Here is a 23,130-nt window from a genome sequence, read left to right as displayed (position 1 = left end):
GAGACTAAGAAACAAGGAAGAAGGAGGGAAAATAGAGAGAAGGATTGAGAAGCTTAGGGGGGCCATCCCTGTGGCACCCGTGGTGGTGCTGGGGGGCTAAGAGCATGGCCCCTGGACCCATCTTTGTCATCAGCTGTGGTCCTCTCCTGTGTCTCTCCATGGGGGACTTGGGGTCCCAGGTGTGGTTCTCCTTTCCTTCCAAAAACCCTGATCCTACCCGGAGCCCCTCCTCCCCAGAGGGCAGGGGGCCCCACCAGCCAGAGACTTTCTGGCCTGGACTGCAGGAACATGACTGTCCATGGGGGTGCTCCTGAGACCGGCCAGCAGATGGGCAGCGAGCAGCTCCTCCCCAGTCTGGGCGGCCCTCCACCCACTCCACCGCCTCTCCAGGCCTCTGATCTCGTAACAAAGGACCCAGGGCCGTGTCCCCACCTGACTGGTGATGGGAGTCTGCTGGGGTGGTCTCTGTCCTCGGAGTTTGGGAGCCAGTTTTGCAGCAGGTAGAGAATTTGCCAGGCTGCTTCTCTGATTGTTTATTGAGACCACGTGTCAAGGGTGGCTGTCACTGAGCTTCCGCTGGTGGGGCCATCCAGCCTGATTACCTGCCGGAATAGAGAAGCAGCCTTTTGTTAGATGCTATCCAGAAAGGGTATTGCTTGCTGGGGCCCAGGCGGAGAGATACGGCTCTTTTCTGCCTGCTGTGCCGTGCCCAGACATGGCCGCCCGGCACCTGCTCCCGCTTCCTGTGCCCTGGAAGCCCTGGCTGGGCACCACCCAGATAGGAAGCCCATGGAAAACACAGATTCCGTGCCAAGGGGGCGACAGATGGGTGACTGCCAGCAGCGTGTTCTCTGGGAGCCTGGAGTTTCACTTACGAAGCATCCCATGGCAGGAAGGTGCACCAGAGCCAATGCTGTCATTCAGCCTCCTCTGTGCCTCGTCCGGTTTCCTTCATCCCTTCCTAGTGTTCATTGTGGCCTATATCTCAGACACCCTGATGCTTCACCGGGGGCAGGAGCTGAGGAGGAGGAACCAGTGCAAAACCAGGGTGCCAAGGTGGTAATTTCTTAGAGCTCCAATTTTTGAACAAAGCCTTCCAAGAGGATGGTGGATCCTTGAGCAGAATGAGATTGGCGATTTTTCCAGGATTGTTATTTTCCGTTTGATTTCCACCATGGAGGGCCAGCATGCTGCCCTCGCTGATGAGATCATTCATTCATTCAACAAATGTTGGGTGTCCGCTGTGTGTCAGTGTCTTTGGGTTGTTCTGGAAGGGGGGCCCAGTGGCGGGGGAGATGGCTTATGCCGGCACCGAGGGAGAGAGAGCCCCCTCCAGAGGTCATGCAGAATGCAGTGTGCAGGGAAGAAGGGAGAGAATGAAGTGACGGGTTCATGATTGCAGGACTCTATACAGGGCAAACTTAGGTTAGTGGCAGGTCATTTAAGGGCTCAGGTCCCCAGTACTTGGGGAAAGGGGCCCTTGGAGGGACACAGGTCATGCCCAATGGGCAGGGGGTGCATCCCAAGGAGGGTGGTGCTGAGCCCCAGGCACTCTGCGGGCTGTGGGAAGGAGCTCCATCTTGTTCCAAGGGAACCGGAAGCCATTGGGGGCTGAAGCGGGTGTAGCAGGGTCTGGTGAGCATCCTTTGACCCTCGCGCTGGGGACTGATCTGTGGAGGGGCAGGAAGGCCCCTTACCCGCTGCCACAAAGCCTGGGGTCTCAGCCTGGGGCAGCGGCTGCAGAGGGGAGATGAAGACACACCCCAGGATGGATTAGGAGAGGGAGCTGTGTGCTCAGGAGCTATGGTGAGAGGCCCAGGGGTGGAGGCACGCGGGAAGGGGCACGTCCAGGCTGACCCACATCGTGGCTGTGGATCTGGGTTGAATGGAAACATCACCAAGCTGGTGTGACCCTGGATGTGTGGACGCCCAGCAGCAGGTGCGCAGGATGTGAGGAAAGTCTTTGGTCCTAGATGGAGGGACACTAGTGGACACAGCGATGCTCTCAGGAGACCCATCGTCCTGTGTTTCCATTTTCTGCAAAAAAGAGAGCGGATGGGGGCATTTTCTTTGCACATAAACATATCAGGACTGCGCAGACCTGTGGACGGGCTGGGGCAGCGTGGGGGAGGGGGTATTAGGGCCCAGAGGTTGCAGGGTTATAGGCCGCAGGAGTCAGGAAGGGTGAAGGAGGAACAAATGGCATATTTACTAAACTTAAAAAGAAGCCAGGAGCTTGCTGGGTGCCGGGAACTATTTTTGACGTGAACTCTTTCACTTCAAGTCTGTTACAACCTTACGCAGTGGGTCCTATCTTCCTCCTGTTTCTGAATGGAGGAAGGTAACTCCACAGCTAAATGCCATTCAGCTGGTGAGCAGAACGACCTGGGTTTGCACGAAGCCCCTGGGCCAGGATGCTCCTATCTAAGGCTCCAGGGTTGACCGAAGTCTTGCCCTTGTCCCCCTACCACAATAAAAGTACCAGAGCTCTCCAAGGTCCAGAGCTGGGCCCCATGAGACAGCAGTGTGGTTGTGTTTGAGACCTGCCCGTTCTCTCTGGCTTCAGCTCCCAGGCTTTCTCGACACCCCTCCACTGGGGACTCCTGCCCTCATCTTGCCAGTGAGGTGGCTCTTGCTGTCACCTGTGCGTGGACATTGTGCCAAGGGCTGGTCCTCTGTTCTCGTCCTCTCTGACCCAGAGTGCAGTTTCAGGTGGTCAGTCTCTCTATGTCTGAGGCCTCCAGGAAGCCTCGCTCTCCACTGATTTCTTTCCACGCAGATCGTCCCCCGTAAGCCTCATGGGTGTTCACCAAGACTCGGTCTACAAGCCCCATCTCCGTGTCACCGCTGGCTCCTGTGATGACCTTGTCAGGTCCTGTGGGTCTAAACACCGTTTGGGTACGGCCTTGCCGCACTGGGCTCTCCAGACTGGATTATGAACCCTCTTATTTTCTCTAGCCTTCCACGCGACGCCTCAGCATGAGGTCCAAGTTGAACCCCGTCCTCAGCCATACCTGCTTCACACCTATTCCCTGGAGTTACTGCCTCTTTCTGTTTGTCTCCTTTTTCTCTGTGTCCCCATCACTTCCTATTCCCAGACTCTGGCAGAGCAGCAAAACCCTCTCCGGATGGCCCCATCTGGGGAGGCTTGACCTCCACTTTCCCCGAGACTCCCGCCTGGAGCCCCGGCCCTCTCTACCCACACCGGTTGCCCCTGACGGTACAGAGCTGGGCCTGGGGTCCCCTTCACCTGCGTCTTGGGAAGTCTCTTTACACCCGTCTGTGCTTTGTTGGATCTCTGCCTTCTGGGGCCTGCCGTGTCCCTTTCTCTTGATGCACCATAGGTGTGAAGTAAGGCAGGGGTTTACTTTTTCTCAAAATATAGGCAGTGCCTGATGGGCCCTGCAGGCTTTGGCCTCACCTCTGGCCGCCCTCAGGGGGCGCAGGCTTCGTGCATCCGCCGTCAGGACCCGGGACCCAAACCTTCTCTGAGACTCATCCCTCTGGCCAGGACGGTGCTTGGAGAATCAAGTGCTGTTCTCATGGAAATCAAGGGAAAATGAGGCCATCCAGCCAACCGGTAGTTCCGGTAGCCAGTAGAGGCAGAGTCTAAAAATACAAAAAGCAACCAAGCCAGGCTCTGTCCCATGGACGGGCCACCAGACCCCCGCGGTCCTGTGGGACATCTGCTCCACACAAACCAGGCAGCCGAGAGCTCAGTCCAGAATCCTTGCTTTCATTCAACACTCAGGTCAGCACTGACGGAGCCCCTGTGTCGGTGATTTCCAGGGGCTCTTTGGGCAGCGTGAGTGAGGCCGGTGGGGGAGGCTCTGGACACCGTGAACGTTTATTCCAAGCATAGAGAGTGCTGGGGCCCGCGTCCAGGAGGCTGGCTTGCCGACTCGGGGCTTCGGCCCCCTGCCTCCCCCTCCCCTGCCACGCGGCCTCTGTACCTTGACCACACCAGATCTGCCCCCACTTGGATCTTTGCCTGGGTGACTGGTTCCCCAAAAAGGGCAGAGCTGGCGTTTGGCGCTGAGCTCCCTGACCTGCCTCCCGGCCTTGAATGGGCTCCTCTCCCTGCGCATGCGGCCTCTGGCACACCAGCCCGCAGGGGGTGCCGTTGGCTCCTCCATTTGCCTGCAGTCTTTCTCCAGAGAGTAGGGTCTACACTCCCGAGATCACGGTCCGACGCGTAGCAGGTGCTCAGCAAATGCTGATGACAAGGGTCCGAGATCCCCAGACAAGGAAGGAGTTGCGGGGAGCGGCCACTGGTGGACCCATGGCTGGACACAGTCCCCGGCGATGAATTCTAGGTGCTACTTGTAAATGCCCGTTGAACGAGTCACTGAGCCATGGCTCCGTCCTCCCATGGCCTGTGGGTGCCCAGACCCCCGGGCCCCTCCTCTCTGGGCGACCGGCGGCCAGAGCCCGGCAGCTCCCCAGCTTCAGACTTTGTTTCCGAACAAGCTCCATCCTCGCCTAGTTACAGTCGCCGTGGTGATCATCTAAGCGTTTTTCCAAATTTATAATTCATCTGCAGACCTGACCGATTTTTGCTGTGGCTCAGAACTCCTCCCACGTGCGAGGGGGTGGCTTTCGGGGTTGGGGCTGTCACGGACGTGGGCAGTAAGAGGAGCCAATCCTGCTACATGAGTCGCAATCGGCGCTTTGCCTGTACTTCAAGGATGGCTGTTCGGGATCTTGCTGTCGTGTGTGGGTGGCAGGGGGTCACGGACTGACCCCCGTGCTCCTGCTGGGCACAGCTGCGGGACTAGTGTCCAGTCAACACTTCCTCTTAGTGCTGATGGGAGGCTCCTTGGGGCCCCAGCCCGGTTCCAGGACTGCCCACCCTTTTCTGCAGATTGCTATGGTGCCCTCACCCTGCTGCACGCTCACAGCATCCATGCCACCCCCTCCTCTGCCAGTCGCCAAGGAGACCGCGCATTAGGTACGCAGGCCATCCCAGCCAAGTGTCCAGACCTTGAGGCTGAGCCCAGAATGTCTGGACCTCTGTGCCTCCCCAGAAACCACCACCTGTGTCAGCCCACCATCTTGGACCCTCAGTTCCCCAGACGACAGCCCCCTTCCTCTGACAGCTGGCCCTGTGCCCCTGACAGCTGCGGGTCCTTCACGTGTCCCTGTGTCCTGTGGGAAGGTCAGAGCTTCCCCACAGGTTGACTGTGGACCCCAGATGAGCCTCGCGTAAGCTGCTGCTTCAGTGCTGTGAGAATTTGGAGCTGCCGATTCCAACTGTTAGTTTTAACAATCTATTCTGACTGCCCAAATGGCCTGGCTAGCAAGTAGCCTATGAAAACCAGCTCCCGATCCTCTCTGGAAGCCGGAAGCCAAGTTATTACTGCGAACTTGGCGGGGTTTTCACAGCTCACTTTGGGTTTTTTTTTTTTTGTTGTTTTTTTATCCTGCCAGTTGGAAACTATCTTTGACTCAAGTGGCTCAGTGCTGAGGTTATTTATATAATCCCTGTGCATCCTGCGGATGGCTGTTCGTCCCCTCCTCCCCATTTTGTTATTTATCATCGCTCTCGTTTCAGCTTTGAAAGGAATGATTTTAAGCACTTGAAGGTTGCGCTGAATTCAGGAACAGCGTGATGAATCTGGTGTTCCATCACTTTCCCGGGTCTCGAAGTCTTCTATGAAGATCTGTGTCCAGGGGATGCGTAGGGGTGAGGGGAGCCGGGATCTCAGGCCGCCCGCCAGCATTGGCCGTGCTGGGGGTGCCGGGCCCTCCCTCCTCCGGGGAGGCTGCAAGGATAACGATCACTGGCTTCTTTGCCCAGCCCTACTCCCTGTCCCGGCCCCCAGAGACATGTTCCTCTAGATCTGAGGATTCTACATGTAAATCTCAGTCGAATATGGGAATCCTTCCCGAGTGCTCGAAATTGTCAGACACAGGTGGCCTGTAGTGTTGGAGATAAACCTCCCCCTAAACCTGCTCCTTGGCGTCTCTGGGAACGTCTGTGAAACCACTAAAACCAGTGCAAGGGGACGTCTGAGTGGCCATGTGGGATATCTTTCCTTCCTGGCTTAGGATTCAGGCTCAGGCTCTCACAGAAACTTCAGCGCCTCCAACTTGAAAACGGGAGGTGGCATGTTCTCCAGCAGCTGACGATTGCGTTCATTAGGATGCTCGGTTTCAAGGGACAGTGAACAGCAAAAGGGAATTTGAGTCGTGCGCCCAAATGAGAGGGGCTTCAGATGCGGCTGGATCCAGTGCTCTTCTGCCTTTGCACTCCTCTGCGTTGGCTTCATTTTTGGTTTCCAGGGGAGCCCTCTGGCTGCTCCAGCCTCATCCCTCATGGTGGCAGAAAGGCTGCAATGCTCCATACCGTCCTCCACTCGGGCTCGGGTCAAGTAGGCAAAGAATCTGTTGCGTCTTCCCCAGCATCCATGGGCAGAGCTGTAGCCAGCCTGCACACCCACCCAGAAGCCAACCACTGAGCGTCTAGAGCTGTTCTCATGCCCTCAGGACGGGGGCTGGGTCCCCAGCACAACGGGGGCTCTTCCTGGAAGAGGCGGCCACAAATGCCAGGCAGGCAGGCAGGCTGTGGTACTACTCACTGGCATTGCGATGAGGGATGATAACTGTTTTGGTTTTGTGCGAAGCCACCGTGTGGTTCAGGCAGCAGCCCTTCTGAGAGACAGGTTTGGTGAAACGGGTGACATTTCTTACTTTGTGGAGCAGGGGCTATGCTTCAGGGAATTGGAGGAGGGCCACCCCCCACCGCAGGCTGATTGGCTGAGAGCCCATCAGATGCTCAGGGACCCCCATCTCGGGCTCGCCTTGGGGCCCGGGGAGATCGCCGCTGAACCTTCAGCTGCTTGGAAGTCATGTCTGCATGACGGTGTCTTGTTTTCCAAGTGGCTATGGGCACCTGGGGATATGATGCCCTCCCACCCCACCCTGAGGCTTCCAGAAGGATTGTCCTGTCCTTCTGGGTCCAGCCCCCTTCTGTGTGTGACCGCCTCTCTCTAGAGGAGTGCAACCTCCCACTGACCTGTTCCGTCACTGGCAGATCAGGGTGTCCTTTCCCATTCTGACAAAGAGCATCCCAGCCGGCGGCATTTGTTCCGTGTTTGCCCAAAGGGCAGGGGGCAATGAGAACTGGTCTAGATCCTCGGAACAGGGTGCTCCTTGGGGAGATAGATGGCAGGAACCCACGCTCTGATAATTCAGACATTTGTCTGAGTCTCTTCTCTTTTCTCTGCTTTAAACATTGACTGTTTTTTCTTTCTATCATAAACAAGGCTCAGGTTGAAGCTAAGAAGGAACATGAAGGTGCCGTACGGCTGCTAGAGGTAAGTGCCGGAACCCTGACCTGCTGGCATTGGGGGGTGGGCGAGGTCAGAGCTGTGATGTGGGGGCCACTCCTGAGTGCCAGCGGGCACCAGCCACTAGGACTGCTCACCCACCCCCTACACGGGCAGCACAGTGACCGCACAGAGAGGCGAAGTCACGTCCCCACAGTCACACAGCCTGCCGCGGAGCTGGGTGCCTCACACGTGACCCGCTGTCCCCTGTGGGCTGCTCTGGGACCACGCAAGGAGGAAGACAGGGAGGAGGATAAAGTGTGGGTATGGGTGGACCGCTCCTGTGGGCACCCTGCCAGCGGATGAACTGTGGATGGCACACTATCAGGGACATTTTCAGGGATGGCACTGACAGTGGGGAAGAGCTTGGCTGCTGGTACCGGGGGAGGCATTTGCAGAATGAGAAAGGGCACGACACGGAGTCCGAGTGGGGGACACCAGTGAGCAGGGCCATGGCTCCTCCTGCCGTGAACCCCCCGGACAGAGGCCAGGCAGCTCCTACCTCTTCATTAGAGAGACACAGGTGGGGGTGGCCCTGGGTGGCCTCTGTGTGGGCCGCCGTCCCCGGATAGAGGGGGAAGATGGCCCTGTCCTTTGTCCCCAGGGGCATGGTGGCCACGGAGAGCAGAGTGTGCCTCTCCTAGTTCCCTTATGTTGCCTTATAACATCTATTCCTCCCGCAGGGAAAGGTCCCGCCATTGCCATCCCATATATTAAAGTTGATTTTTTGAGCGCGTCTGTTAGCTAATGAGTATCTGGAGGGGTGAGTGTGACGAATGGCAGGGGGAGCTCTAGCACCCGAGGGAATGGCAGCAGACCCCCGGGGGCCATGCTTAGTCCCTGGAAAATCCACCCCCCACCCCCACCTGAACCGCCCCCCACGTCCGTTTAGACCGCCTCCTGGCTGCAGGCGTGCGTCCTTGTCTCCACTGCCCGGGGCCCCCGGACGGGGTGCGTCCTGCGCTTAGCCGCCCTCTAGGCTGCCCACGGGGGTCTCCTGGCCCGGGGCTGGGGCCGTGCATGTTCCGGCATGGGGTGGCATCGGAATGTGCTCTGGGGGGCAGATGCAGCGCAGACGTGCTGAGGGTGCGTGTCTTTTCTTCTTCACAACGTCTTCCGTGGTTGTGCCTTGCTTTGCGCTTCCCGCAGAACACGCTGGACGGCATGCAGGTACCGGAGGGCTCGGGCCTCCCCCGTGCCGCTGTGCTTGGCGGTGCTCTCCCTTGTGCTTGGTGCTTCCACAGCTCCCTGGGCCTGCTCAGCTCCCCGGGAAGCCGGCAGCCCGAGCTTCCTCCAGCTGCGGGGTGCTTGGGGACTCCTGGGGGTGGGGGGCACTGCCATTGGGCACCGGAACGCAAGCTCTGTCCCGGCAAGGCTCGAGCAGGCCCAGCGATCCTGGTCTCCTGTTTCCTGCCACGGCCATAAGGGTCAGGCTGGGAGGACAGCCCAGAACCCCGATGACTGTGAGGGGTGCAGTGGGGTGGTGGCAGGTGGGGGGGACTCCTTCTGCCCTTGGGCCAGCCACATGCCCAGCATGCAGCTCGTTTGTCTCTCGGTCATCGGGGTTCAGCCCTGGCCCCGGAATGCTCCGCTCGCTGTGTTTGTGTCTGCCCTGTGCATGGCTGGGGCCCCTCCCGCAGGTGAGGGCAGCAGCCTTCCTTCCCATGGACAGGACACTGCCCTTCTCACTACGCCCATGAGACAGGAGGAACAGCGCTTTCCCTCTGGATGGGGTTTTGAGTGTTTTGCAAAACTGAGTTTGATCGTGTAGTCACCGAAGGGAGGGTTCTCAAAGTGGGGTTTCCAGACCAGCAGCATCGGCCTTGCTGGGAGCTTGCTGGAGATGCCGGTTCTTGGGTCCTGCCCACCCCGCAGAGTCACAAAGTCGGGGGGGACCCAGAAACCTGGGGGGACCCAGCCGCCCCTCCCTGGACAGTTCTGAGAAAGCCATTGTCAGGGAAGCATTGCTTCGTGTCATGAGGCTAATATGGGGACGGAGGGCGTGGGGGCCGAGCCTGTGCCCTGCGTCTTGGCCGAGCCATGGCTCAGCGTCTTAGTGACCTGAACCTCCACACCCCCGCACCTCACCTTCACCGGACGTGTTGAGGGACACCTGCGGCACGCCATGGGCTTTGCGGGAACGTGTTCCTGTTCCTGGAGGGGGTGTGCGTCCCCCTCAGTCAGGGGCTCTGCTCAGAACAGCCACCACCTTGCCCGGCGAGACGCACACACAGGACTAGTGGGGGGTTGTCTCCGCAAGCACGGGGCAGCAGAACCCCTCCCGGCATTGTCCTTGCCCAGCCAGTGCTGTGGGTGCTCCTGAGCCCCGTTTTCTGATGAGTGTGAGGCCAGAATGTCTGGGGACGGGAGGAGGGGGCGGTCTCCATCCCCCGTCAGGACGCGTGCAGAGAGTCCCAGCGCCCGCAGAATCATCTGGGCTCGCTGTGGGGCCTCACCAAGGTGGGCGTCAGGCATTAACTGAAAACAGAGCTTTTCCAGAATCATGACCGAGCCCTCTGCAAACTGCAAAGGAGGAACTGTTAGGGAATGAGTGTCTCCGGCACTTTATGGAGGGGTAATTTGAAGACAAAGAAGCAAGAGAACATCTTAAAATTAATAATGGTAATGACACTCCAATGACTGTGACCTAGGGCTCCCTGAACCCTCCCTTTGTGCCAGGCGTTAGTTAGGGCACATGTAGGGACTTGTAGGGCACAGCAAGCATAGCATGTCACTTAATCTTCATGATACCCAAGGGAAACAGAGGCACAGTTCAGGGACTTGCCCAAGGCAAGCTGGTGAGAAGCAAGGTCTGGACTCCCGATGCCAGGAGCTTGGTGCTGCACTGCAGCCGGCTTCCCTGGACCCCGGCCTCCCCGGGACGTGGGGTCAGCTCTCCCACCCGCAGACCCGCAGCAGGCATTGAGCTGTGACTTCACATGGTGGTGGTGGCGAGACTCAAAAGCATTGCCCTCCCCGGCAGAGGCGCAGGCCACGTGATCACTGTCCACTGGGCACTGGACATGTGTGTCGGGGTTAATCCGTAGACCCCCCCCCCCCAGCGAGGTCGCTACCATCATCACCCTCTTCCCAGACTGGAAATCAGGCACAGACCCTGAGTCAGCCGCCCCGGAATGCACAGTTTGCCAGAGCAGAGCCAGGTCCCGAGGGCAGGAGGGCCAGTGGGCAGCACTGTCCGAGGTGCAGAAATGAAGGTGTGCAGGGGAGCAGGGCCTGTGTGTGGGATCAGCTCATTCCCGCCGCTGTCCATGCTGTGTGCTTTGCGTGTACATTCTGGCTGCTTTGTGCTTTCTTTGGGGCGCCTTCCCAGCACCTCCCCCTGTGGCCCCCAGCTTACTGGCCGTCAGCTCCAGATGAGGCTTCAAACTGCCCGCGATGCCAGACGCTCGTCACAGCCGGGAAGGGACCTGTGTAGGCTTCTTTCATCCTGGGTCTCCTTTAGGGAAAGTGGGAAGAGCAGACAGCGTGCCCCCTGACCCAGGAAGACATGGGGTCCTCTGGAGGGGGCCCAGCATCTGGGCAGCGTTGGGACCTTCCTGGGCCCTGTGTCCATTTGCTTCTGAGTCCCATCCCTTCCTCCATAAAAGTATTAAAAATTATATTTTATCTCCACCTGCGTGGGAGTAAAGAGGAATGTAGCCCACGCTGAGTCAATATTATACGTTTGTTTCTGATTTTAGAGGAAACTGAAACGAAAACATTGGCATGGTCCCTAAAATGGTCTCCGTGTTGCTGAGCTTAAGGGTGGGAGGTCGCCCTGCGGGGCTGGTGTCAGGACACAGATGACCACGCAGCCAGTGAGTGTACGTGTGGGTAAAGGTGCACATGCAGGAGGACACACGCCTGGTCCCATCAGAGACGAACCCGGTTGTCAGGTGCATTCGTAAGCTGAGGGTCAGGTCCCAGCCTCACACCAGGCATATGAAGGTCGCTTCTGGTCGGCAACATCTGCTGCTGCTCAGGGACGGCCCCAGAGAACTCACCTCCGAGTGGTGACTCGGGGAGGACGTGGGGAGGACGTGGGGACAACATGGGGTGGACGGGGCAATGTGGGGACAGGACCCGGGGACGGCACGGGGACGTTGTGGGGTACAGGCCGCCTGCACCTTGTGACTGTGCCGACTGGCGCGTGTGGTTTCCCGGCGACCGCAGCAGGGTCAGCTCCTGCCTGCTCTGCTGGGTCACTCCACTCACCGGGGCCAGTGCCACCTCACGGCAGGAGAAGCAGGAAGCGCAGTCTCCCGGGGCCGGGGGAGTGAAGCCAAAAGGTGGTTGGCCCGTGGCATTGTCCCAACCCCCCCACCCCCTAGAATCCTCACAAGACCGTGCAACTTTGATACAAAGTGTGGCAGAACAATAGTCGAGTTGAGAGTCCAGGAAGTGGACCCATAACTTAGGACTTAGAATTAATGTTTCACATCCAGCTTGTTTTAGGAAGCCTCCCCCTTCCCTCTCCTCCTTCCCCTCAGGGAATAGCCTTCACAGCCCCATAAGGCTTCGCAGAGAGCTGAGGTGGTTAGGGACAGGGAGGCCATGCACGCCCCGGTGTTTGGGAGCATGGCTGCCCCAGGACCGACCTCCACTCCAGCTCTGTGTCCCGGAGGCTGCCGTCTGCCCCCCTCACTGCTGTTGCCTCCCCAGAGGTGATACAGGTATTCTGAGTCCCCACCGATGACCAGTGCTTACTGCACACCTAATACTGAGTGACAAGTGCACGTCTGTCCAGAAGCAGGGAGACCCCGACGATCCAACCCACCAGCTTAGAACTCACTGCTGCTTAACTTGGAGAAATGGACGAGCTTTGAATCACACGAACCAAAGCAAACATTGAAGACACGGCGCTTTCGTGGTGTGGGATCTGTGCGTGGCGTGGAGTGCAGAACATTCGCGGAGGAGAAGTCCGCACTGACCAGAGTCCCCCCTCTTTGCGACAACATTGTGCTGCTTCAGGCTCAAGCCCACATTGTCCCACCAAGGGTCTCCACTGTTGACAATACGAAGGGAATTCTGGTAGACTCCCATGGGCTCAAAGGAGCTCTCATACTTTGCTGAAAATAGATGTCCAGGCAAGGGGGGAGGCGTGTGAGGGAGCTTGGGTGGGACTTACGAGGTAGCCACACCCCTCCCTGCGCCGTCAGGCCTGTGGTATTGCCCTCAGAGGCCAGAAGACAGTTGCTTCTGCTAATGGAGCCCTCCCATGCACCCCACAGTCTGATTTTGCAATTCCTTATTGTGTTCTGGAAGACATGGTTCACCCCACGTTCTAGGTGGAGACAGTGAAGCCCACAAAGGCTGTGGGACATGCGTCCAGGTCCGCATGAGTGAGTGGGGGACCCAGGATGTATAGCCAGCTTGGAACCTGGAGTCAGAGAGGCCTGGGTTAGTGCAGCCCCTGCTTGGCGTGTGACCCCTGGCTTTCGTGTGACCCTTGGCTTTCATGCACGTTGGCGTTGTTTTCCTCCCTGTGTTGTGGGCTCATACCACCTGACCCTGTGGTCTCCCCGGCCATCAGCGATAATGCGTTATGAGTCCCCGACAGCGCCCAGCACAGAGCAGGCAAACAGCCCCGCATGAGGAGCCCCAAAGTCAGGACATGACATGGAATGTTCCTCCCCGACGCTCCCATGCATGGGGTCTCAGCCTGCCTGGGACACCCCCGGGCTCTCCCTGCTGCTCTGATGATTCACAGCTGCAGCCGTGTACCCTCTGCCTGCCCTGGCTGGACACAGGGCCCGGCCCTCCACGTGGCAGTCCTCTATGAGGCCCGGAAGGCGGATGTGGAATGCAGAGCGGCGGGCCCTGATGGCTAGCCATCATGCTCGGGATGTGTTTTCCTCCATCTTTATAAATACCCACGGCCATGCTGGCCAGTCTCCATGTTTCTCCCAGGGATAGTGTGCTTGCCTAATGACTGTGCCATCTGTTCCCCCCGTGGTCTGCGTGGCCTGTCCTCCTGCCGCCTGCAGGTGGCCAGCTACCCAAGGGACCGCCCAGCCAGGAGGCGACCAGTCTCTGGCTCCTGAAATAAACACTGATGTGGGGACAAGCCAGCCGGGCACGTTGGTGGGGTCGCTGCTGCCTTCTTGCTCTCTGGGAAGCTGTTCTTCCTACTGGTGCGAAGGGCGTCTGAGGCCCATCCACATCTGAGCTGACGCAGCCCGTCTGGAGATGGCATGGCTGCTCGGTGATCCCGGGCATGAAAACCCGGAGCGGGGGGCGGGGGGGTGTCCCAGCCGGCACCAGGTCAGAGGCTGGATGGCCTCGTGTCTCGGGGTGGCCTCTAACCATGCCCACGTGAGCCCTGGACACACAGGAGGGTTCCCCACATGGTCCGGAGCTCCAGGGTCTTCGATGGACAGTTGACCGTCTTACTGGATGGAGAGCTTGTGTCCCAGCAAGTCGCTGTCACCGTGGAGAAGCCCATCCCAGGAGTGGGCGGTGCAGACCTTAGAGCACAGCTGCCCTGAAGACGTCGGCCACCCATGTCTCTACCACTGTCCCAGCCATGGTCACTCATGGGGCCAGTGTCAGGTGGAAGACAGCCTGGTGAAGTGTCAGTTTTTTCCTCAGCATGATGACTGTTAAGAAGCTGCCGTTTGTTGGTGACGTTAAAGGTTTTCAAGACATTAAAGGTTTTCAAGACGGGCTCAAGCGTCAGGAGTCCTCCCACTCCTGAGCGGACGGGGGACAGAACAGGACAGCAGACAGAAGACTGGAACGGAAGCCCCAAGCCTCTGAACGGTCCCATGTCCAGACGTGAATTCAGAGGGTTTCTGGTTCCCTGAGGCCTCCCAGACCAGGCTCGTCAGCTGGACTTGCTTCCCTCAGGGGCACCTTCCGTGGGCACGGGTGGCGGGAGGTCCCCAGGGCGCAAGCAGGATGTCATGAAGCTGCGGACAAATGCCGAGGGGCCTGCTTGCTCCGCATCTGTGCGCACTTGAGCCTGGCTTTCATCACAGCCTGCAGCAGAGGAGCGGGGCAGCCAGGCCTCTCCCCCTGCCGGCTACTACCGGAGCAACACAGGGAGCTTTGCCTGCCACACCGAACTGCACCTCCTCTGCGCCCCTGCCTGCCTGGCTCCTCTCAAGCGTCCGAGGAAGCTGCTGTGGGTTTTCACGCCTGGGGTCACCGAGCAGCCATGCTGTCTCCAGACCGGCCGTGTCAGTCCGGACGTGGATGGGCCTCTGACTCACTTGCCAACATTTAAACATCGAGAGATTTTTGCATTAAAATAAAGACCCCCTGCTCCTTTTGGGAGATTAGAAGTTTTGCCTCCATGGTTCTGGACCAGGGCTGAGCAGAAGTCTCCTCTGGACAGAACACGCATGTTCCCGTACGCTCTGTTCCCCCAGCATCCTCTGGCTCACCCAAGCTCCCCCTGCCCGGCATGCCCCAGCAGCGTCCCTGGACATCTGGGTACACCAAGGCTCTGAAATCCGCCGTGCGCCCCCTGCTTCCGGGACTCCCTCACCTGCACATCACCAACCACTCCTTGGAGCGCCATGTCCTGGGCAAGCCGCGGGGGGAGATGGCGTGTTCCCAGTCACTCGCTGTCCGTGACGGGGACCCCTGAACAAGACAACAGTCCTGGAAGGAGGGGGTCACCAAGGGCAGTTCCCAGAGAGCTCAGGGTCTGTACCTGCCAGCCGTGAATGCCAAGGACACCCGTTCGTAGTGGCCCGTGACAGCTGCTGTCAGGTGCCTGTGTGTGATGCCGTTCCTAGGGCATGTCTGAGCCCGTAGGGTGTGTCTGGGAACGCCTGTTGCCCCCTCCGCCTTGGTGCCCCAGGCTCTCCCAGAGCAACATGTCAGCCCCCGCAGCCGGCCGCCTGTGACTGGTGCATCTCGAACGCTAGGTCCCAGAGGAGGCCCATGAGGACCTCGGCCGCACTCCGCGTGCACCACGGAGACTTCCACTGCGCGGGCCGGCTGCCCATGGCACCATCGCAGGTTAAATCTGTTTGCATTTGGATTTCTCCTGTTTTTATGTTCCTTCAGCATATAGCTCCGTGGGGCTGGGTGCACATGGAGATTCCCGTCCCCCATCCCATTGCTCCTTGCATGTCACAGCGGCCTGGGGCCCCAGCTTGGACCTCCGCCGATCTGTTCTCTGTCACTCTGGCTTCGTCATTTCTAGCGTGGTCGGGAAGTGAGGATTCTACGGGCTGTTTCCATCGGGTCATTTTCACAAACACGGAGTACCGAGGATTTCACCTGCCAGCCTTTCTCCTAACGAACGTGGAAATGAGTTCATGGCCACGTAGACAGTGCTCGTGTTCTCCCACCAGCCACTGAACCTGGATCGTCCCAGGACGTACCAGGCCAGCTCTCCCCATCTGAGGACTCTGCCTGTCCCTCGGGGTTCATGGCTCTGCCCTGGAGCAAATGCTTTGGGAGAGTCAGGGCCCCAGACCTCAGGGCATCTGACAAGTTCCCCTTTTCTGGGGTCAGCCCCACTGTAGCGGGGTCCTGCATGGTCCCCCACCCGGGGCCCAGGAGTGCTGAGCTCACGTCTCTGCCTGGGGAAGCAGCGATCGCAGATAAGCTCATTCAGCTTTTTGAAAGAAGAATCCTGCTGATTTTTTTTTTTAATGAATCGAAGAAATTAATTATAGGCTGGGGATTTGTTAGGTTTATTTTTAGAAATCTCTGATCACAGACATAAATAGCATTTCATTCTATACTAAGGAGCTGGAACGCTTAATGCCAGAGAAGGGGGAGAAGAGGAGGTGGAGGAGGATGAATAGAAGAGGAAGAGCGGAAGGAGAGGGGCAGGGAGGAGGGGGAGGAGAGGGAGAGGCGGTGAGGAAGAGGATGATGAAGATGGGGAGGAAGGGGGAAGAGGAGGGGGGAGAGGAGGAAGTGGGAGGGGTGTGAGGAAGAGGAAGATGGGGAGGAGGAGGGGGAGGAAGAAGAGGGAAGGAGCAGAAGCGTGTCCGCTGCAGGCCCAGGGTGGTTCCGGCTGTCCCTGCGTTCCCGCACACACACCCACGTTAAAGCCAAGATCTTCTGAGCGCGGACTCCGTACCCAACCCTTTTCCAAGTGCTGGGGACATGACAGGGAAGACGCAGACAGTTCTCCCCTCATGGAGCTGACCTGTGAGTGGGGGGTACCCAGGGAGCACTCGGAATTAGTGATGCAGCAGATGGGATTCTCTGTTTATCACAGAGTAAGGAACAGAGACGAGGCAGGACTCCACACAGATGAAATAGGGCACCACACTGCCAGTCAGCAGCTCCCTCTTTTCACTGATTGGGCAAATGCTTACTGAGCACCTACTATGTGCCCGATTCTGTGAAAAGCACTGAGGATGTCTCCGGGAAGCAGAACGAGTGAAGGCTTGGAGCTTCGCATCCCGTCTGGAGACAGACGAGAAGTAACTAGGGGCCTATGGACCAGGGTGCGTGGGGTGGGAAGCAGCGGCAGAGGGTGCCGCGGGGGTGGGGATAGAGCTGACCCTCCACGCGACCCTCTGTGGCCTGGGCGCCCCGCTGCAGACAGCGCCCTGGTGAGACGGAGCCTTGCGTCCGCACCAGGATCGGAAACGTGGTCCGTGAGCATCTGGGGATGTGAGTGTGCGTGTGAGGTCACCCACCCTGAGAGCCAGCGGGGAAGGGACGGGACAGGAGCAGAGGCAGGAGGGAGCTGCCCCTTCCCTGACGTGTGTCCGAGGGAGGCTCCCTCCCCAGGGCTCCGGAGACTTCTCTGCCAGTCTGCACGTGGCAGCCGTGTTGCTGACCGAATCCAGCAGAAAGAACTTCCTTTCATCGCCAGAGCAGTGTTCCTTGGAGCGCTGCAGTCTAGGGGGTGGGCGTCCCCATGAGAAAGACGCATCAGCGGGTTGGCCGCTGAGCTGCCCCACAAGTCTGGGCTGTGTCACCGCCTCACACTCCGAATCTCAAGCGGCTGTGGCGAGGCGTGCCAGCCACAAGTGCCGGGCGGCACCCACAGCCCAGAACTGTGCGCGCCGGCTGGGATCTGAGAGCTTGCGGGCTGCGTGGCATGCACGGTTTCCCACGTCTGGCCGGGGAGGGGACGCCTGGTTTTATCAGACGCTGTTCTCCCGTGGCAGTAGGAGGCAGCTCCCCGTCACACCCCTGTGGGCACGCCCCTGCATGCACGAGCCCCCACCACCACTGTACACCCCTGACCGCCCACCGTGCCTCTGCCGTGCAGAGCAAGGTGCGGGAGCTGGAGGAGAAATGCCGGACGCAGAGTGAGCAGTTCAGCCTGCTGTCGCAGGACCTGGAGCGGCTCCGGCAGCACGCCGGGAAGATCGACCTGCTGGGGGGCAGCGCTGGGACCTCCTTGGACGTCCCTAGGTCCGGCAAGCCTTTCCCGCAGTTCATGAACGGACTCGCCCCCTCCATCAGCAAAGGTAAGTGCCCACCCCTCCCCACCATGTCGCAGGGTGGGGGGTGTGTGGCCAGCAGCCCCGCGGTGGGGCGTGCACAGCATGTGTCTGACCCCCGCGCTGGACACCGGCATCCTGGGGCTCTGGGTGACGGCAGGCACCTGCAGCCCCTGCTGTAAGCACTTGTGGGTGGCAGCACGTGCTCTTGGCATGGCTGCGTATGGCAGGGGCTGTCCTGGCCCCACTCTGCAGAGGGAAAGACCGAGGCCCTCACATGGGTCACACAGTTCTTGGAGGTAAGTGGGGAGCTCCGGCCCTGGGGTCTGTGAGGTGCACCCCCGGGCCGTGACTGCCTCCCAGCTTTCATGCCCAGCGGCCTCCACGTGGGGACAGATTCCTGTTCCCACGAAGGCCATGAGAGTCACAGTGGTGCATGTCCCACTCATGCTCAGGGAGCAGGGCGGTAGCAGCATGGTCTGACCTTGGGAGCTGGAGGAGGGACTTTGTCTTTGTATCTGGCAGAAAGACCACTGAGTCTGCATGGCGGCCTCACGGCTGGGCTCCTGCCCGGATGCAGAGGGCTGCCCTGGGCCGTCGGGGAGAGCTCTCCTCACCCAAGGGCCACCCACACAGGTCATCCTGGTTGCAAGAACACCCACCTGTTTAAAAGTTGTCGTGTTAATTAAGGGGAAGTGAGTGTCAGAACCCCGCATTGGAATTCCTTAAAGGATAGCATTTCCAGACTTCCAGTTGTCGTCAAAACATAGCATGGGGTTTCTTAGGGCCCCATAACGTTACAATAACGCAAGGCTGCCTGTTCCTCAGTAAATCACGCTTCCCTGCCTGGCTCCCGTCAGCGCTGTCCCTCCTGTCCCGCTCAGCCGTTAGCTGGTGTGCCATGTGGCAAGTCCTTCCACGGTGTCCCCAGAGCACGGGCGCCCAGGCCGGGTCGGGGGGCTGCATCTGTGAGGTTGAACAGCCGGCCGGGCCCCACAGAGAGCTTCCTCCCGGTGGGTGGAGACAGACAAGAAGCAAGGGGACAGAGGAATGACTTGCACAGATGTGTGAGGACAGGGTGACAAGGTGGAAAGTCACCCAGGGTAGGAAGGGGAACGTGTTGGATCAGGCGGCCGCAGGTGCTCACCTCCAGGAAGCGATGCTGGGGCTGTGTTATCTGAAGGGTAGGAAGAGGCAGGAGAGTTTCAGCTTTTACCCGATGAAATGAACGTTCTCAGGGTGGGTGGCCGTGGAAGTCTGGCCAGGACATGCTTTTCACGGCCCCAGCATGTGTGGTGACTCCCAGGGCTGCGCTCAGAGCTGTGATGGCAACCTGGGCTGGGGACACTGTCAGATCCCAAAGGCAGAGACAGGATCCACACAGGCCCTGCAGAGCACCACACGTGGTGAAGACCACGGCCCTGTGTATGCCGAGCTCCCGCCTGGCGGTGTAGGGTGTAGAGGGTCTGGTCCCGTGGTGCCTCTGCGCGTCTCGCTCCAGAGGCCTAGGACGCCAGGGAAGGCAGGTGCTTGGCCTGGTCACACGTCCGGCCTGGCAGGCAGGCCCTTCTCACCGCGGTGTCTTGGTGCTGCTGCATGAGCTCCTCCCAGCAAGTGTGTAAATGTGAGTGTGGTGGGTGTGGCTCGGTGCTGAGCCGGCTCTGGGAAACTGGGTGTGATTCACGACGGTGGACGTGGGTGCTCAGCGGAAGCAAAGCCAGCAGGGGCACATGGCGCCAAGCCGGTTGCTGCAACCGTGGTAGATGAGTAGGTTTGTCCCACCGTTTCTGTGCAGCCATCGGGAAAAGCCGCCATCCAGTTAGAACGATGTGCAACCTTGCCCCAGGGGGGCCCCCATTGGCAGGCCCACACACACTTGGCTTCCCCCTCGCCAGGCCAACATTGCTGACGGAAGAAAACCCTGCCACGGACACCATCCTCCCCTGGGCATTTTCTGATGGGTGGGTGCCCCGGGAGACCCCGGGTCTTAGGGGAGCGTCAGTGGCCAGCACGAGGTGAAGAAGGCTCGTGGGCAGATGTGTGGCCCCCCACCCTCTGCATCCTCCTGCCTGAGGCCAGCCTGGCCTGGAGTTTGAGGAGACCATCGTGGGTTGATTGGGAGCCACGAAGGGACTATGGGCTGCACTGTGGGCCACGCTGGATGTGAGCACAGGCCCTCGCTGTTGGGTCCACATGGCAGCACCTACCACGGAGGAGCGCATGGGGGCCAGCACGGACGAGGGCACTGACGGTTTTGCCTTTGGTCTCACGCTGGCTCTGAGTTAGGTGGCAGGGGACACCCGCCTCCCGAGGACCAGGCTTTGTGATCCAAGTGTGAACACTAGGAGACTCCACAGTGTTCCTCTCATATGGGCTGTGCTCCCCCGGCGGAAAATGGTCAGGACCGTAAGCACCGGAATAGCCCCACGGTGCCTGGGCTTCACGTGCCCAGCTTTGGGGACTGGCTGCCCTGTCCTTACTCGGGAGTGCTGGAAGTCACAGCCCCTCTGTCTGGAGTATTCTATTGAAGGGAAAAGGAAGCAGTGACTCACACACCTGCTCCAAAAGCTTCTGCCCAAAAGTGGGCCCTTCATCTCCACTCACAGGGCGCTGGCTGGACTGGCCATGGGCTAGGGACCAAGTCCTGTACGGCCCCGGGCAATGAGAAGCACAGTGCTTCGTGCCGCTGTGGGCCTAGCACCTGCCCTGGATGGAGAGTGCAGTGGGCGGCCACCAGGCAACGCCCCTGCTCCCCGGGATCCGATGCCCCAGCAGAGCTCCGTGTCTGCTGTGGCACCGAGTTCTTTTTAGCGGCACTTTCTCACCGTTCTCTTAGTCAGGCCGAGCCGTGGGGCCCCTGGCATGTGGGACATGGGATACTTCCCGCCTTACACTGACTCCCAGCCGGGATGCAGCAGGTCACGTCTTCAGGGAGGCGATCCTGCAGTGTGACTGCCACAGACAGGGACAGAGAGGTCGGTGGGGGGGCTTGTGCTCCTGTGTTTCACGTTGGAACCCTAAAAATGCCTGGCCCTTTGCCAGCTTGTGTGTTAAGACTCTTTTTGTTGTAAATAACCACAAAGCTGACCTAAACCAGTGCGAGCCAAAAGGAAATTACTTATCGACAGGATGAGGAGCTGGTAGGCCCAGCTCCTGGAGCAGCTGGACTTGGGGGCTCCAACCGTGTCCCTAGGAAGCAGTCCCCCCATCTGATGGCTCCCCCTCTATGAGCGCTCCGATGGGACCAACTCTCCTCCTGGTGGCAGTGTGGCTGCAGCATCACCGAGCATCACAGCCTCCCACATGGCAGCCAGGGAAAGGGAGTGCTGCCTCCTCCATGTCTCCCTTTACTTCCCTGTGATGGGACCTTCTCGTCGCATGCAGCAACACCATTGCCACCAAACCATCCTCAGGGGTGGGAGTGGCCGCCTCCGGGGATGGCCCAGCATGGCAGGGGTCAGGCTGGTCATGGGCACCAAGGGCGGGAGGGGGCAGATCCCAACACGAAACCCCAAGGCTGATGGGCTGACAGGCATGCCGGGGAACGCAAGGACCGTGTGCTTGTTCACACTGTCTCGTGTCGTGGGCAGGTCAGGAGAGTGCCATCGGAAGCCGCACGGTGATTGGGGACTACATCCGGCCCCTCCTGCTCCCTGGTGACAAGCCAGAGCCTCTGTCTGTCAAGCCTGCCTTTCTGTCACGATCCGCCAGCCCAAGATGCAGATTTGAATCAGACGTGAGTTCTGGCTGGCGTGCGTGCAGCTGGTGGGAACATGAAGGTCCTCCCGCCTTTCTTCCTCCTCCCTCCTCCTCCTCCTCCCTCCCACAACTTCCCATATCCAGTCTTTACCGACTCTCATGTCACTGCCTCCAGGCAGTCTTCCTGCATGTCTCAGCCTTGGAGCCCCAGGCACCCTCTGACAGTTAAGCTCTATGGGCAGTGTCCGTCTCTGTCCTGGGGCTGAGCCCCCGTGAGCAGACGACACGGTCACTGCCCATCTCTGTGTCTTCACAGACATGCACCAAGGCCCAGCACACTTGACCAGTCTGCCCGGCGAGTTCCATGCCGTGGGTCAGGGAAGGGCCCACCTCGGGTCTACTTGTGGGGTGGGGAGATGCATTTCTATAAACATCCCCCCATGTGACTGGGGGGCCCATACTGAGGAAGCCGCCTCGTCTCGGGGCTGGCGTCCCACAGGAGGGCTGCCATCTGGGGCAGGAAGCCTGGTGGGGCCAGAGGGGGTCCCCGTGTGCTCCCGGCACGAAGCGTTAACCAGAACACCGTCTGCATCTCTGACAGATGGACAATGCACGGAATCCCAGCACCTCCAAGCAGAGATACTCGGGGAAGGTCCACTTGTGTGTTGCCCGCTACAGGTAAGTGCCAAACTCCGCTCTGCTCCTGAGCGTCCGTGGGTGCAGGGGTGGGGGAGGCGAGGAGGCTGTGGGTCCAGGAGCGCTGCCCCGGGGCCCTCGCCCACAGGCACCCGCTCCACCAGCCCGGCGTGGGCGGACGAGGAAGGTCTGTTGTCCATTCTGATGCGAAGAGTGTTTTCCTGGACCTCCGCAGCTATGAGGGAGCCCCGAGGGGTACGCTCTCTCTGGGGCCCGGAGACAGGAAGTGTGACATCAGGGGCTGGCGAGGCCTTGCTCGCTGGGCGCTCTCACGGCTTCTGGTGGCCCTGGGCGTCCCTTGGTGACGTGTGCCTCATGCGGGCTCTGCCTGTCTTCACGTGGCCGGCGCCCTGTGTGTCCCTGCTTCCTCTCAGTCTCGGTAAGGACGCTGGTCACTGGCTCGGGGCCCACCTGACTCCAGTGTGACCCCCATCTTCACGTCATCACATCTGCCAAGATCCCGGACCTGGGGGCTGGGACGTGAGCACAGGTTTTGGGGGCACAGTTTAGCCCTGGCAGGCGGCAGGCTGAAACTCGGGGGATGCTCTTGTGCAGAGCCGCGGGTCCCTGGCCTCCTGGGGCCCTCGCTTCTGTGCGGGCCGTGGTTCCCTAGCTCGTCTCTCAAGGGGGGCCTGCCGTGTCCACGGTCAGCGAGAATGCATGTGCCACGGGGTCCGCACGACTCCAGGATGGGCACAGAGCCGCCCGGTCCCCACCGGCTCGCGACCTGCTTCTACCGAAAGCGCGCTGGACTCCGGATTCTGCCATTGGCGCTGACACTTACGAGTTAGATGCTAACAAGCAGCACGAAACATTCGTCTCTGCTGTTCTTCATGCTTGGCCACGACCCGGGCTCTCGTCCTCGATGCCCCGAGTCTGCCTGTGGCCCACAGACACCACCCCCAGCAGAGCCTCCAGCCTCCAGCAGGCGGGACAGACCTGGGTTTTAGCCATGCCGAGCACCTTCCACACTCTTTTGTTTTCTCCAGCGAAACCATTTCTGACAGCTATTATGCTGATGAGCAGTTTAT

At 59.6% G+C, this 23,130-nt stretch overlaps 1 protein-coding gene across 6 annotated transcripts in view; it reads left to right on the top strand.

Annotated features, from left to right (window-relative positions):
- Window positions 1-23,130, top strand: part of RIMBP2 (RIMS binding protein 2) — a 93,790-nt gene that overhangs the window by 27,978 nt on the left and 42,682 nt on the right. For all 6 annotated transcript variants that reach the window (XM_044243543.1, XM_044243548.1, XM_044243547.1 and 3 more), the window contains exons 5-8: window positions 7,269-7,319; window positions 17,530-17,731; window positions 21,295-21,440; window positions 22,005-22,081. In XM_044243543.1, coding sequence (XP_044099478.1) covers window positions 7,269-7,319; window positions 17,530-17,731; window positions 21,295-21,440; window positions 22,005-22,081 — 476 coding nt within the window. The remainder of the gene's footprint in view (window positions 1-7,268; window positions 7,320-17,529; window positions 17,732-21,294; window positions 21,441-22,004; window positions 22,082-23,130) is intronic.

Source organism: Neovison vison, chromosome 3 (assembly GCF_020171115.1).
Source record: "Neovison vison isolate M4711 chromosome 3, ASM_NN_V1, whole genome shotgun sequence".
Classification (NCBI taxonomy): domain Eukaryota; kingdom Metazoa; phylum Chordata; class Mammalia; order Carnivora; family Mustelidae; genus Neogale; species Neogale vison.
Note: the sequence above shows the minus strand (reverse complement) of the source record. Positions and strands in the feature narration are given on the sequence as shown.